The sequence below is a fragment of the Mustelus asterias genome, chromosome 1 (assembly GCF_964213995.1).
Source record: "Mustelus asterias chromosome 1, sMusAst1.hap1.1, whole genome shotgun sequence".
Lineage (NCBI taxonomy): Eukaryota > Metazoa > Chordata > Chondrichthyes > Carcharhiniformes > Triakidae > Mustelus > Mustelus asterias.
This window is the reverse complement of record NC_135801.1, coordinates 4,489,823-4,504,571: the sequence shown is the minus strand read 5'-3', so window position 1 is coordinate 4,504,571 and position 14,749 is coordinate 4,489,823. Positions and strand designations below refer to the sequence as shown.

At 45.0% G+C, this 14,749-nt stretch overlaps 1 protein-coding gene across 1 annotated transcript in view; it reads left to right on the top strand.

The window, feature by feature from the left end:
* dapp1 (dual adaptor of phosphotyrosine and 3-phosphoinositides) overlaps window positions 1-14,749 on the top strand; it is a 62,456-nt gene that overhangs the window by 42,861 nt on the left and 4,846 nt on the right. The window contains exons 2-8 of the mRNA XM_078206923.1: window positions 553-675; window positions 1,735-1,868; window positions 6,074-6,204; window positions 6,294-6,341; window positions 9,211-9,273; window positions 12,379-12,464; window positions 13,361-13,448. Of these exons, the coding sequence (XP_078063049.1) occupies window positions 553-675; window positions 1,735-1,868; window positions 6,074-6,204; window positions 6,294-6,341; window positions 9,211-9,273; window positions 12,379-12,464; window positions 13,361-13,448 (673 nt within the window). The remainder of the gene's footprint in view (window positions 1-552; window positions 676-1,734; window positions 1,869-6,073; window positions 6,205-6,293; window positions 6,342-9,210; window positions 9,274-12,378; window positions 12,465-13,360; window positions 13,449-14,749) is intronic.

The following is a 14,749-nucleotide window of genomic DNA, read 5'->3' as shown; positions in this document are numbered from 1 at the left end:
GAACGTTTTCCGATGTTGAAGATGCCGTAAAGCAGTTAAGGGGAATGTCCCAGCAGGAAATACATCCCCAGCTGTGGAAACTTTGACGGAGGAAAGACTTGCAGAGGGATCAAAATAATTTATTTTACATCCATGCTCAGGGTACAGGTGCTGCTGGCAAGAAGTATTTTGCCTTCAGTGTCGCTGGGTCAAAACCGTGGACCTCCTCCCTCCCCAACAGAACTGTAGCGGTTCAAGGTGGCAGCTCACCGCTACCTTCTCAAGGGTATCTCGAGATGGACAACAAATGCCTGGCTTGCCAACAATCCTAATAAAAATAAACTCCCAAGTCCTAGGGTAGGAAGTTGCACTGTCAGCACTAGATCTGCCACTCTTGTGGATAATGTGAGTTTTGCTCTGTAAAGATGTGAAATGTCTTTATATTCTCTCACCGGATTGGCTCAGTACAATGTTCCAAAGGAGTTCTCCTTTATTTACTGATTATTACAAGGGGGGGTGAACGCAAAGTTGACAGATCTGTAACCAGGCTGCTTTGTTCCTCTCTTTGGCTAGTTGGTATCACCACGATCTCACCCGGCACGCTGCTGAAGCCCTGCTCCTGTCCAATGGGAAAGACGGGAGTTACCTTCTAAGGAAGAGTCATGAGGGTCCAATGTTGTACGCGTTGTCAGTAAGGTAAGCGAGCCAGACACGTTTTGGAAAATTGCTGGGTTATAGGCTCCCTGTAGCCCACAAACCGAAGGAGCAAATTGTTGTTGAATTATGTGACCAAATTAAAGAAAAAGTAAATCTGGAAAAGAGTGTGTTCATTAAGGGCAAATCCAAATGTGGAATTCCATTGGCTGGAGGGTCGGTGTCTAGAGGTCACAAGATTTAGACAATTGGGATAAAAATCTGGAGGAGAGATGGGAATATTTTTTCCACCGTGAGTTGTTATGATCTGGAATATGTTACCTGAAAGGGTGATGGGAACGGATCAATACTTAAAAAGGGGGAAAAAATTGCAGGGCTATGAGGAACGAGCAGGGGAGAGTGCAGCTAATTGGCTAGCTCTTTCAATGTACTGGCACAGATGCAATGGGCTGCATGGCCTCTCTTTGGCGTATGATTCTTTGATTTTATTTTGGAATACAGCAGGGAGACAGTCTCCTGAATTGTTCTTTTCAAAGCCTTTGCTTTGTTTAAGAATCGGGATTTGGGCATGGGTGGTAACGGATTTTCCGCTGGAGCTTGGACACCAGTATCACTCGATTTGAAACAGATAGGAGAGAGAGAATTACAAAAAAGGCATGTACACCAAATTCCGGCGTGTTCCTTTTAAACTGAATGTAAAAATTGGAGGGTGAATCCTGATTTGCTTAAGAAAAGGTGTGCGGATTGAGTTGAGGTACAGATCAGTCATGATCAGTCACATTGAATGACAGGAGGCATTTGAAGGGCTGAATGGCCTCCTCTTCCTGTGGTGCTTATGTACATGTCCCATGGAGGCAGGAATCTAAGGCTCCCGGATTGCACCTTAACATCAGGTTCTGGCTGCTAATGGATCCAGCGAACAAATTTGCAATAATTTTCCAGATGCAACCAGGCCAAAAGGCAGGATGGAGATTGTATCAAACTGCAACTGCGCTGGCCAAGTGTATGGAGAGAGATTGGGGAGTTGCAAACCATGCTGTAAAGTTGACGTGCGGTAATAACCATTGACATTAAGTAACAGGACAAATCTTCCCATTGCAGAGGCAAAGACTCCGTCAAACACTTCCAGATTGAACGGACAGAAGACTCGATTAAATTTGGATTTAATGAATTTCGGTCGCTATCGGAATTTGTCAATCATTTTGCCAATCAGCCACTTATTGGAAGTGAGACAGGTGATCACGCAGACACTTTGATATTCCATCTAATACACTGCGAGAAATCGGATAGACTCTTAACAGTGGCCGTTGATTTCAATGTTGCTTTGATTCGATTTATTATTGTCACATGTATTGGTATACAGTGAAAAGTGTTGTTTCTTGCATACTGTACAGACAAAGCATACCATTCATAGAGAAGGAAAGGAGAGAGAACAGAATGTAGTGTAACAGTCATAGCTAGGGTGTAGAGAAAGATCAACTTAATGCAAGGTAGGTCCATTCAAAAGTCTGACAGCAGCAGGGAAGAAGCTGTTCTTGAGTCGGTTGGTGCGTGACCTCAGACTTTTGTATCTTTTTCTCACTCTCTGTAAACATTTCATTTGTGTTTTTGTGCAGTCTCAGTTGTCCCCAGAACAGGAGGGGAGATCTGCCTTGCTCTACTTCGAACTGGCACCATGGGATCTTTCTGAGCAGGAAAATAGGGTCTCAGATTTAAATCTCATCTGAAACATGGCACCTGTGATAGTGTGGCTCTCTCTTGGTACTGGACTGGGGTCTCAGCCGGGATAATGTGCCGAAGCCTCTGGGACAGTTGAACTGAAAGTCACAACCTTCTGAGTGAGAGGTTAGAGAGGTCACAGAACACTGGCTGCCCCCTTCTCCAAACCAACACCAGCCTGATAACGTTACCCCCTGTGTCTCTACCTCTGCTGAGTAGAAAACTGCCTTTCCCCAAAACAGGTCACGTGCTATGCTTGAGATACTTAATTCAGAGTCAAGATTGGTGAGTCAAATGAGGAAATTGTTTATTTAAAAATAAACAATTAGTCATTCTGATCTGCCAGGAACCTGGTGGAACCAAGCTGGGTGAATGGAGTTTAGATACGGATCAGCCATGATCTGATTGAATGATGACAGAGTGAGGCTTACAGGGGAAATGGCCTTGCTTGTTCCTTCATTGCAGAGCGAGGATGAATATTGCAATGTATTTAAACCTCAGGACAAATTCAGTGAACCTGTGAGGTTGCTTTGAAAGATCACTAGTTGGTTGTGAAGTATTGAAGTATGATGTAGATTAGAGGGGCTTTAGATTGGTTCCACAGGTCGGCGCAACATCGAGGGCCGAAGGGCCTGTACTGCGCTGGAATGTTCTATGTTCTATAAAGTCCCATTTCTAACTTTTACTGCCACCCTGCGAGAACTTAGAATCAGATTCTGTGAATCCCTGGTCCTTGTAGAGTCTGAGAGAAGGAGGCCACTTGTTCCATCATGCTTATTCTAGCTCTTTGAAAGTGCTGGTAAATATGTGGGGTTATGGGAGTAGGGTCTGGGTGGGATTGTGGCTGGTGCAGACTTGATGGGCCGAATGGCCTCCTTCTGCACTGTAAGGATTCTATGATTCTGTCCCATTATGTCCCACAGCCCAGCGTTTTTCCTTGTGCCTCTACGAATTAGATTTAAAAGTTTAAAATTTATTTATTAGTGTCACAAGTAGGCTTACATTAACACTGCAATGAAGTTACTGTGAAAATCCCCTCGTCGCCACATTCCGGTTCGGGTACACTGAGGGAGAATTTAGCACGGCCAATGCACCCTAACCAGCACGTCTTTCGGACTGTGGGAGGAAACCGGAGCACCCGGAGGAAACCCACGCAAACATGGGGAGAACGTACAGACTCCACACAGACAGTGACCCAGGCCGGGAATTGAACCCGGGTCCCTGGCGCTGTGAGGCAGCAGTGCTGACCACTGTGCCACCCTATTTAAGTGTTATGTTCTGAAAGTTCTATTGGAACCTGATTTCACTGCACTTTCAGGTAGCTTGTTCTGATCCTCTGTGTGAAGTAACATCTCCTCATTTTCCTCTAGTTCTTCGTGCGACTATTTTAAGTCGACGAGTCGCAATTACTGACCAATTTACCAAAGTAAACAGTTTCTTCTTATCACCTCGAGCCAAGCCAATAGGCGGTAATCCGTGTTTCCTTGGGGATGTGGGGATGTGGATCTCACTGAGCTTGTCGTATGTAACATGCTGGTTTGAGCACTGCTCCCACAGGAGAACATTCTGTGCATGAGGGCGGCTAATAATGTTCTGACGAAAGGGCCAACTGAGGGAAATGTTCATCCCCAATGCAACAGCCTGGCAAACTGAGGACTTCAGCCAGTTCCTGTACAAGGGAGAAGCGACAGTGACTGGCCTTTCAACCCATCAATCCTGCTTGTAATTTCCATTCTGTGCTGTTGACTATGTCTCAATTCTTTCAGCCTGAAAACCATACACAGCAGCATTAGTACAGGAATACCCCTAGACTAATTCAATCATTGCTCTGTAAACCCATTTCTCTTTAGTGTTGTTTTTAACAATGTTGTTTAAAATAGCTGACAAAGTAATCTTGCACAAACACAAAACCGGACACACATTTAATAACTCCAGCTGCAATTTTCTGCATAACTCCTTTGATTTGATTTGATTTATTATTGTCACGTGTATTAACATCCAGTGAAAAGTATTGTTTCTTCCGCGCTATACAGACAAAACATACCGTTCATAGAGAAGGAAAGGAGAGAGTGCAGAATGTAGTGTTACAGTCATAGCTAGGGTGTAGAGAAAGATCAGGTTAGTGCGAGGTCAGTCCATTCAAAAGTCTGACGGCAGCAGGGAAGAAGCAGTTCTTGAGTCGGTTGGTACGTGACCTCAGACTTTTGTACCTTTTTCCCAACGGGAGAAGGTGGAAGAGAGAATGTCCTGATGATGTGAGTAACTTTCAAAAGGTTTGTGAAGATCTATTCTTAAAGGCTTCTTCAGTTGAACAAACAAACTTTGTTTACCAGCTTGCTTCATTAGCTGCCTAACTCGAGTCAGTCCATTGTACACCCTGGGCTGGATTCTACAGCCTCACTCGTCCCAAAACCATAAAATCCCGCCCAAGGCCAATGGACCTTTCCATGGTCCGCCCCTCGGCCACTCCGATTCCCGTGGCGAGCGGGCCGGTAAAATTCCGGCCGTTAACGAGAAAACCGCCTCCCGTTAGATTCCCTGCACAGGGTGGTGTTGGGTTGTGACCCTCACTCAGTGAGACTGATCTTAAAGTGACAATCACCACAATGTTATAAACTTCCCCCAGTCAGCAAAAGCTCCAGGTGACGTGTCAGCTGTGGCTCAGCAGGTGGCATTTGTCTCTGAGGCTAAAGGTTCTAGATTTAAATTCCAGTCTGGGATATTGGGGAGGTGATGGCCTAGTGGTATTATCACTAGCCTATTGCCATAGTATTAATCCAGAAACTCAGCTCATGTTCTGGAGACCCAGGTTCGAATCCTGCGACGGCAAATGGTGGAATTTGAATTCAATTTTTAAAAATCTGGAATTAAGAGTCTACTGATGACCATGAAACCATTGTTGATTGTTGAAAAAACCCATCTGGGTCACTAATGTCCTTTAGGGAAGGAAATCTGCCATCCTTACCCGGTCTGGCCTACATGTGACTCCAGAGCCACAGCAATGTGGTTGACTCTCAACTGCCCTCCAAGGGCAACTAGAGATGGGCAATAAATGCTGGCCAGCCAGAGACGCCCATGTCCCACAAATGAATAAAAAAAATTGAGGCTTATTCTGGGGCAGTACTACAATGTTAGAGATGCTCTCTGTCGGAAGAAATGGGTTGGTGTGTGTAAAAGATCCCCGTGGTATATCTTGAAGATGAGCAGGGAGGTACTCCTGGTGTTCTGACCAATGGTTATTTCTGGGTCAATTTCACAAGCAGATTATGTCATATCCTTGTCTCAGTTCTGTTTGTGGCGTTTTGCTGTGTGCAGCATTTACTGATTGCATTTTCTACTCTTAAAAACAGCAACTACAATTCGAAAGGTATTTAACTGGCTTTAAAGTGTTCGAGATATCAAACCAAAGATGTGTAGGTTAGGTGGATTGACCATGCTATATTGCCTCTTAGTGCCCCAAGATGTGTAGGTAGGGAGTTTAACCATGGTGAATATGTAGAGGGGGGGGGGGGGGGGTAGAGCCTGGATAAGATGCTCTGTCAGAGTTGGTGCAGAGTTGGGCCGAATGGCTTCTCCTACACTGTAAGGATTGTATGTCAGGCAATTGTGAAGAGTGCTGTATAAATAGGAGTCTTTCTCTCTTTAGGGAGAGGCAGAAGCACTTGCAATTTGAATGTAAATTTCGTTTTAATATTGATCCTGTTTTCATTTTTTTACAAAGGTACGCTTCTTATACTTAAAACTCCTTATCCTCGAAAAGTCGAAGAGCCTTCCATTTACGAGTCTGTCCGAGTTCACACAGCCATGCAGACAGGACGTACAGAGTGTGACCTCGTTCCCGAGGCTCCTTCAGTGAGTACAATTTAATCTTCACTTCAACTTTCTGACTGAGATAGAAACACAAACTGGATTCTTCTTTAACTTTCCTCTTCATCTTTCAGTTGGGCACCAAGGAAGGATACCTTACAAAGCAGGGAGGCAGAGTCAAGGTAACATTTGATATTCGTTATAATGTGTGAACATTAGAGTCATGTTACAGCATAGAAAGAGGCCCTTTGGCCCATCGTGGCTGCGCTGGCTATCAAACACCTACTTATTCTAATCTCATTTTCCAGCACTTGCTTTGTAACCTTGTTTGCTGTAGCATTTCAAGTGTCCATTTTAGTGCTTCTTAAATGTTCTGAGGGTTCCCAAAGAGAAATTCCTTTTAGGATTGTAGAATCCCAGTAGTGCAGAAGGAGGCCGTTCAGCCCATCGAGCCTGAACTGACAACAATCCCACCCAGGCCCTGTCGCTGTAACTCCATGTATTTATCCTGCTAATTCCCCTGACACTAAAGGGCAATTTAGCATGGCCAATCCACCCAACCTGCACATCTTCCGAGTGTGGGAGGAAACCAGAGCAGCCGGAGGAAACCCACGCAGACACGAGGAGAATGTGTAACCTCACAGAGGGTTGTGAAGACATCACCTGAAAGGGTAATGGAAGCATTTTCTGAGCAGGTTGATGCTCTAAATGAGTTATTCATAGTTGGGAAATCCCAAGATTCCTAGCTCAGGATTTCCATTCACCTGAATGAAAGGGAAGCCACACCCAGACAGCAGGCAATTTTCCTGATTGAATGCTCCTTGCCAAGGCTATTAGCACAAGTCGGGGTCCCGCATCTGGAATGCGCTGCCTGAAATGGCGATGGGAACAGACTCGATTGTTACTTTTAAAGGGGATTTGGACAATTCTTGTGTTGAATTTGATTTGATTTATTATTGTCACATGTATTAGTATACAGTGAAAAGTATTGTTTCTTGCGCGCGATACAGACAAAGCATACTGTTCAGAGAGAAGGAAAGGAGAGAGTGCAGAATGTAGTGTTACAGTCATAGCTAGGGTGTAGAGAAAGATCAACTTAATGCAAGGTAAGTCCATTCAAAAATCTGACAGCAGCAGGGAAGAAGCTGTACTTGAGTCGGTTGGTACGTGACCTCAGACTTTTGTATCTTTCTCCCGACAGAAGAAGGTGGAAGAGAGAATGTCTGGGGTGCGTGGGGTCCTTAATTATGCTGGCTACTTTGCCAAGGCAGCGGGAAGTGTAGACAATGTCAATGGATGGGAGGCTGGTTTCAGTGGTGGATTGGGCTTTGCGTGTTGATGCAGGCCCAAAGGGCGGAATGGCCTACTCCTGTTTGTCTGTAAAGGTGCAGGGAGAATGAGACTAATTGGATAGCCTTTTCAAAGAGCTGGCATTGGTATGATGGGCTGAATGGCTGCCTTTTGTGCTGTATCGTTCTGCTGTAAGGTTCCTAGGACCTCCTGTTTTTCATTGGGATGTCTCCTATCCTGAGCTGCTCAAAGACTGTCTTGATTGATTTGATGCTTTAGAAAAATCAAGAGCCAGAATCCAGTGGACTTTTGAGGAAGTGCGCGAGATGATGCCAACTTGCTTTTCATTACAAATTGCATTCCAGCAGAGTTCATACATTCCACTAAAGTTAATTATTCCCCGGATTCTTAAAAGTAAGTTTACTAATTGAAAGTTGTGTCCCTTTCGAACACCAGCAAATGAAGGTTATTCAAGGATAGTATCGCATACTTCTCCACGCGAGGGGAAAAGGTGCAGGAGATACTGGGCAATGGCTCCATAAGCAAACTGGGAAAGGGAGGTCATTCTCAGGGTCAGAGGTGGCATGAGGAAGAACCTTTCCTTAATGGAACGAGTATTTAGGATTTGGAATGCGCTGCCTATAGATTCAGTTGTAGCTTCCAAAAGGGAATTGGATGAATGCCTGAAGGGGTAAATAATGCAGAGATATTGAGGAAGGGTGGGAAAGTGAGAATATTTCAGATTGCTCCTTGAAAGAGACAGTGTAGAGTTGAAGGAGCTGAATTAACCTCAATCTGGGCTGCACCTGTCTATAATTCTATAGGTTAACGTTTTGACTGGAGATCTCTTATTAGTAAGAAGTCTCACAACAGCATGTTAAAGTCCAACAGGTTTATTTGGTAGCAAAAGCCACTAGCTTTTGGAGCACTGCTCCTTCGTCAGGTGAGTGGGAGTTCTGTTCACAAACAGGGCATATAAAGACATAAACCCAACTTACAAAATAATGGTTGGAATGCGAGTCTTCACAGGTAATCAAGTCTCGAAGGTACAGACAATGTGAGTAGAGAGAGGGTTAAGCACAGGTTAAAGAGATGTGTATTGTCTCCAGACAGGACAGTTAGTGAGATTTTGCAAGCCCAGGCAAGTCATGGGGGTTACAGATAGTGTGACATAAACCCAAGATCCCGGTTGAGGCCGTCCTCATGTGTGCGGAACTTGGCTATCAGTTTCTGCTCAGCGACTCTGCGCTGTCGTGTGCTGTGAAGGCCGCCTTGGAGAACACTTACCCGAAGATCAGAGGCCGAATGCCCATGACCACTGAAGTGCTCCCCAACAGGAAGAGAACACTCCTGCCTGGTGATTGTCGAGCGGTGTTTACAAAAAACAGTCACCACACAGACGGCAGTGCTTTAAGAAGGCAGCTCTTTATTAGATTTTTGGGGCCGATTATGGACAAGGCCAGACCTGTGAATGAATGAGTAAAGTGCTAAGGATCAGAATAAACGGAAATGCTCCCCTCTGTTTATCTAACTATAGTCATCTGATCCTTTAAAAGACTGGTCGGTGAGGGCCTTGGGTGACAGATGTGACATGTCCGTGTCTGTCCCACTAATGTGCCTGAAAGGCAAGCTGGTCACCAAATAGCCAGCTCCGAGGACATTGGATCTGCTACGTTTAGGTTTCCTGTTACCGAGTTTACCACGGACTGGTTTTATTTTGATGAATGATTGCTTCATTTTTCCTCCTTTGCCTTTTCTCAGAGCTGGAAAACAAGGTGGTTTATTCTACATAGAAATGAACTGAAGTATTTCAAGGACAAAATGGTTAAGTATTGAAAGAAATTGCCTTTTATTAATCTCTTCTTTACAAAAAAGCTGAATTTAACAGAAGGTTAGATAAATTTATGAGAAGGGAATAGAGGGATATAATCATTAGAAAAGAGTAAGTAGTCTCACAACACCAGGTTAAAATCCAACAAGTTTATTTGGTAGCACGAGCTTTCGGAGCGCTGCTCCTTCATCAGGTGAGTCCGAAACCACCCCAGTCCAACGCCGGCATCTCCACATCATTAGAAAAGAGGGGAATAAAATAATTTACGTTTACATAGGGCTCTTCACAAGCACTGCGCATCGCAAAGTGCATTACAACCAATGAAACACTTTGAAGTGTAGTCACTATTGGAATGTAGGAAACATCACAGCCAATTTGTGAACAGCAAGCTCTCTCAAACAATGTGATAACAACCAGTTATTGTGACCTTGATAAGATCCCCTGATCTTTTTGGAAAGTTTAAAGTTTATTTATTAGTGTCACAAGTAGGCTTACATTAACACTGCAATGAAGTTACTGTGAAAATCCCCTAGTCACCACATTCCAGCGCCTGTTCGGATACACTGAGGAAGAATTTAGCATGGCCAATCCACCTAACCGGCACGTCTTTCAGAATGTGGGAGGAAACTGGAGCACCCGGAGGAAACCCACGCAGACACGGGGAGAATGTGCAGACTCCGCACAGGCAGTGACCCAAGCCGGGAATCGAACCCAGGTCCTTGGTGCTGTGAGGCAGCAGTGCTAACCACTGTGCCACCGTGCCACGGGGTCTTACATTCACCTGAGCTGGTAGATGGGGCCCCAGTTGAATGTCTCTTCTGAAAGAAGACATCTCCAACAGTGCAGTGTTCCCTCGGTGCTGTAGTGGAATTTCAATCTTGAATTCTCAAGTCCCTGGAGTGGGATTTGAACCCAGAACCTTGTGACTCGGGGGAAGGTGCTACACACTGAGCCATGGCCCATGGCTGACACTCACTCGGGTTGGATGAACAGGAGTAGCAGACTTGTGTGGAGCACAGACACTGACCAGGATCTGTTCGACCAAATGGCCTGTTTCTGTGCTGCACATTGTGTCTAATTCTGTGTCTGGAATTGCTGAGGGCGTGCTGCACGTCAGAGGTGCCATCTTTCTGATGAGGTTTTAAACCGAGGCAATGTCTGACCTCTCAGTGGGCGTAAAAGATCCCAAGACGTGATTTTAAAGAGAAGGGGGACTTCCCCTGGTTTCCTGGCAAACTTCTTTCGTCAACCCACATCACTAATAGGAACAGGTTATGTAACCTGAGATCCGAAGCTGGGACTTCTGTAAAGAGTAACTCAAAGCCTATCCACCATCTACAGGGCACAAGTCAGGAGTGTGATGGAATACTCCCCACTTGCCTGGATGGGTGCAGCTCCAACAACACTCAAGAAGCTCAACACCATCCAGGACAAAGCAGCCCCGCTTGATTGGCACCCTGTTCACCATCTTAAAAATTCACTTCCTTAAACCACCGACGAACAGTGGCAGCCGTGTGTACCATCTCACCAAGACATGCTACCGTCGAGAAGGACAAGGGCAGCAGATACATGGGAACACCACCACCTGAAAGTTCCCCCCAAGTCACTCACCATCCTGACTTGGAAATATGTCACTGTTCCATTCACTGTCTCTGGGTCAAAATCCTGGAATTCCCTCCCTAACAGCACTGTGGGTGTACCTACACTACAGGGACTGCAGCGGGTTCCAGAAGGCAGCTCACCACCACCACCTCGAGGGCAATTAGAGATGGATAATAAATGCTGACCCAGCCAGCAATGCCAACGTCCCATGAAAGAATAAAGTAAAACAATAAGACATTTGTTTCATTGCTATTTGTACGACCTTGTGCCTTGTTGATCTATTACCCTGCCTTTTAAAATCCCTTTTTGTTTTGAGAGGATTAGGTTATACAATTGTTCAGAGTGTTTTATGACCTTGTGCTACACAGGGTCATAGAGGTAAACAGCATTGAAAAAGGACCTCCAGCCCATCACAGTTGCACCAGTCAAAGACAAACCACCTAAATCCAGCACCTGACCCATAGCCTCGTATCCCTTAGCATCGCAAGTGCACATCTAAATACCTCTTAAATGTTACGAGGGTCTCTGCTTCCCACCATCCTTTCATGGTGGCGCAGTGGTTAGCACTGCTGCCTCACAGCACCAGGGACCCGGGTTCGATTCCCGGTTTGGGCCACTGCCTGTGTGGAGTCTGCACGTTCTCCCCGTGTCTGCATGGGTTTTCTCCGGTTGCCTCCCACAGTCCAAAAGACGTGCTGGTTAGGTGCATTGGCCGTGCTAAATTCTCCCTCAGTGTACCCGGAGCGTGGCGACTGGGGATTTTCACAGTAGCTTCATTGCAGAGTTAATGTGAGCCTCACTTGTGACACTAATAAATAAACTTTAAAAAACTTCAGACAGTGTGTTCCAGATTCCCAACATCGTCTAGGTGAAAAGGTTTTTCCTCACATCCCCTCTGAATCCACTGCCTCTTAACTTAAATCTATGGCCCCCACCTCTGGTTGTTGATCTCTCCACCAAGGGGAAACATTTCTTCCTGTCTACTCTGTCTGTGGCACCCCCTAATTTTACACATCTCATTCACCCCCGCCTCCCCCCCCCCCCGCCGCCCCTCAGTCTCCTCTGCTCCAAGGAAAACAACCCTTAGAATGTTGCTGCTTGAAGACATTGCAGCCTTTCAACTTACATTGAGGCATGGAGCCAGATATGATCAAATATAAAGAGCAAAGAAAGTTACAGCACAGGAACAGGCCCTTCGGCCCTCCAAGCCTGCACCAACCATGCTGCCCCACTGAACTAAACCCCCCTACCCTTCCGGGGACCGTATCCCTCTATTCCCATCTTATTCACGTATTTGTCCAGACGCCCCTTAAAATTCAGTATCGTATCCGCTTCCACTCCCTCCCCTGGCAGCGAGCTCCAGGCACCCACCACCCTCTGTGTAAAAAAAAACTTACAGCGATGTATTTTGCAAAACTAGTGTTAGGAATGAAATATCCACAAATTTGCAAAGTGATAGCTGTGTAAAATGTATTTCTGTTTTATTTACTCTGCAGTCTACAGAACCGATTAAGACCCTGAATCTAACAGAATGTACCGGGGTACAATTTGACTACTCTCAAGAAAAGATTAATTGTTTCTGGTAAGGGATATCCAATTACACTCTCTCTATCTTTTTTCTGTTCATTGACCTGATATGTTGCCCCCCCCCCCAACCGCACAAACGCAATGTTTCCATCGGAGCTCCCATCTCATTAAAGAGACCAAGGGTGAAGAGAGAGAAATATCTGAGCCTATTTAATCCATGCTGCTTCTTTGAGGGCCACTCTCAGCTGCGTAAGTCTGGCTGCTGAGTGGTGTGGAACAAAGAGAAATAACTAAAACATTTATTTTATGCAGACTAATTTCCGCTATCTTGAATGTAGAATTGAACGTGACAAAACTAAAAAAGAAAGAGTGCAGAAAAGATTTACTAGGATGCTACCGGGACTTGATGGTTTGAGTTATAAGGCGAGGCTGGATAGACTGGGACTTTTCTCTCTGGAGGCTGAGGGGTGATTTTATAGAGGTCCATAAAATAATGAGGGGCATAGATCAGCTAGATAGTCAATATCTTTTCCCAAAGGTAGGGGTGTCTAAAACTAGAGGGCATAGGTTTAAGGTGAGAGGGAGGAGATACAAAAAGGCCCAGAGGGGCAATTTTTTCACACAGAGGGTGGTGAGTGTCTGGAACAAGCTGCCAGAGGTAGTAGTAGAGGCGGGTACAATTTTGTCTTTTAAAAAGCATTTAGACAGTTACATGGGTAAGATGGGGATAGAGGGATATGGGCCAAACTCGGGCAATTGGGACTAGCTTAATGGTTTAAAAAAAAAAGGGGTGGCATGGACAAGTTGGGCCGAAGGGCCTGTTTCCATGCTGTAAACCTCTATGACTCTATGGTCATTCTTCATTGTAATGCACAGTACAAAACAACTTACACTGTTGTGCAAAACATCATCAATCTTATGCTTAAATTCTTATCACAAATGTGTTTGCAGTTTGGTATTTCCTGAAAGAACGTATTACATGTGCACAAAGACAGGAGTTGAAGCTGATGAATGGATCAAGTTAATACGATGGAAACTGGTAAGTGGCTGTTTGAGATAAGTGGTTATTTGAGCCTGATGAGTCCCTGGTAAGGTGACATTGTTGGAATGATGGGAATGGCACCTCCTGCTAAAAATAGAAATAATTACAGTGAATGTTTTGAGATCTGAAGAAGGCAAACAGCTATTGTCGACATGTAGCTGAGGGCAGTTCACAGGGTAAGAGCAGCTTGTCCTAGTTACTGTCACATCACAACAATTCTAACGTGATGCTGCCACTCCTAACTCCAAATAAAATCAGAGCGGCAATTATTTTCCCATCAGGTATTCATCCACTTCTCTTTTGCAAGTTACTAAATCTGCTTCCACCTATCAGTGGATTCCAAATCACTACAAATTGCAGTGTACGAAGTCTCGTCACTTCACCTTTTTATTTGCCAATTACTTTAAATCTCTGCCCTCTGGTTACCAACACAGAAAAGTTTTCTAGTTTATTAAAACCCTCTTTGAACAGCACTGTTAGATCTCCCTTTAACCTTCTCTGCTCTGAGGAGAACAACCCCAGCTTCTCCAGTCTCTCCACATTGACTGATGTCCCATACCCCTGAAACCATTCGAATAAATCTCCTCCGCACCCTCTCCAAGACCTTGACATTCTTCTGAAACCATAATTATCAATGTGTAAACAATTTATCAGAGCACTCGCAGCCTCTGTAACTTTGGTCCTCATTTTGTATGGCTTCTTGTGAACGAGACAGTTAGTTAGTTGCTACAGCTCAATTTAGAATCATAGAATCCCTACAGTAGAGAAGGAGGCCATTCAGCCCATTGAGACTGTACTGACCAGAATACCACCTCGACCCTATTCCCATAACTCCACACATTTACCCTGTTAATCCCCCTGCCATTAGGGTCAATTAGCATGGCCAATCAACCTGACCCCCACATCTTTGGAATGTGGGAGGAAACCCATGCAGACACAAGGAGAACGTGCAACCTCCACGCAGACAGTGACCCAAGGCCGGAATAGGTCCCTGGCGCTGTGAGGCAGCAGTGCTAACCGCTGTGCCACCATGCAGCCCACTTTTTTCTTCCCCCATGTTTTTCTGGCAGACACTAGTAGGACAGGTCCTTCCATTGTGCGCTCTTGCCTGTGAGGGGTATGGTAGCATCGTGATCCAGTAATCTAGAACCCCACATGGAGCCATGTGTTCAAATCTCACCTTAACAGCTGGAGGAATCTGAATTCAACAAATCTGAAATAAAATGCTTGTTATTAATAATAATGACTATAAAGTTACCGGATTGTCATAAAAATCCATCTGGTTCATGAATGTCCTT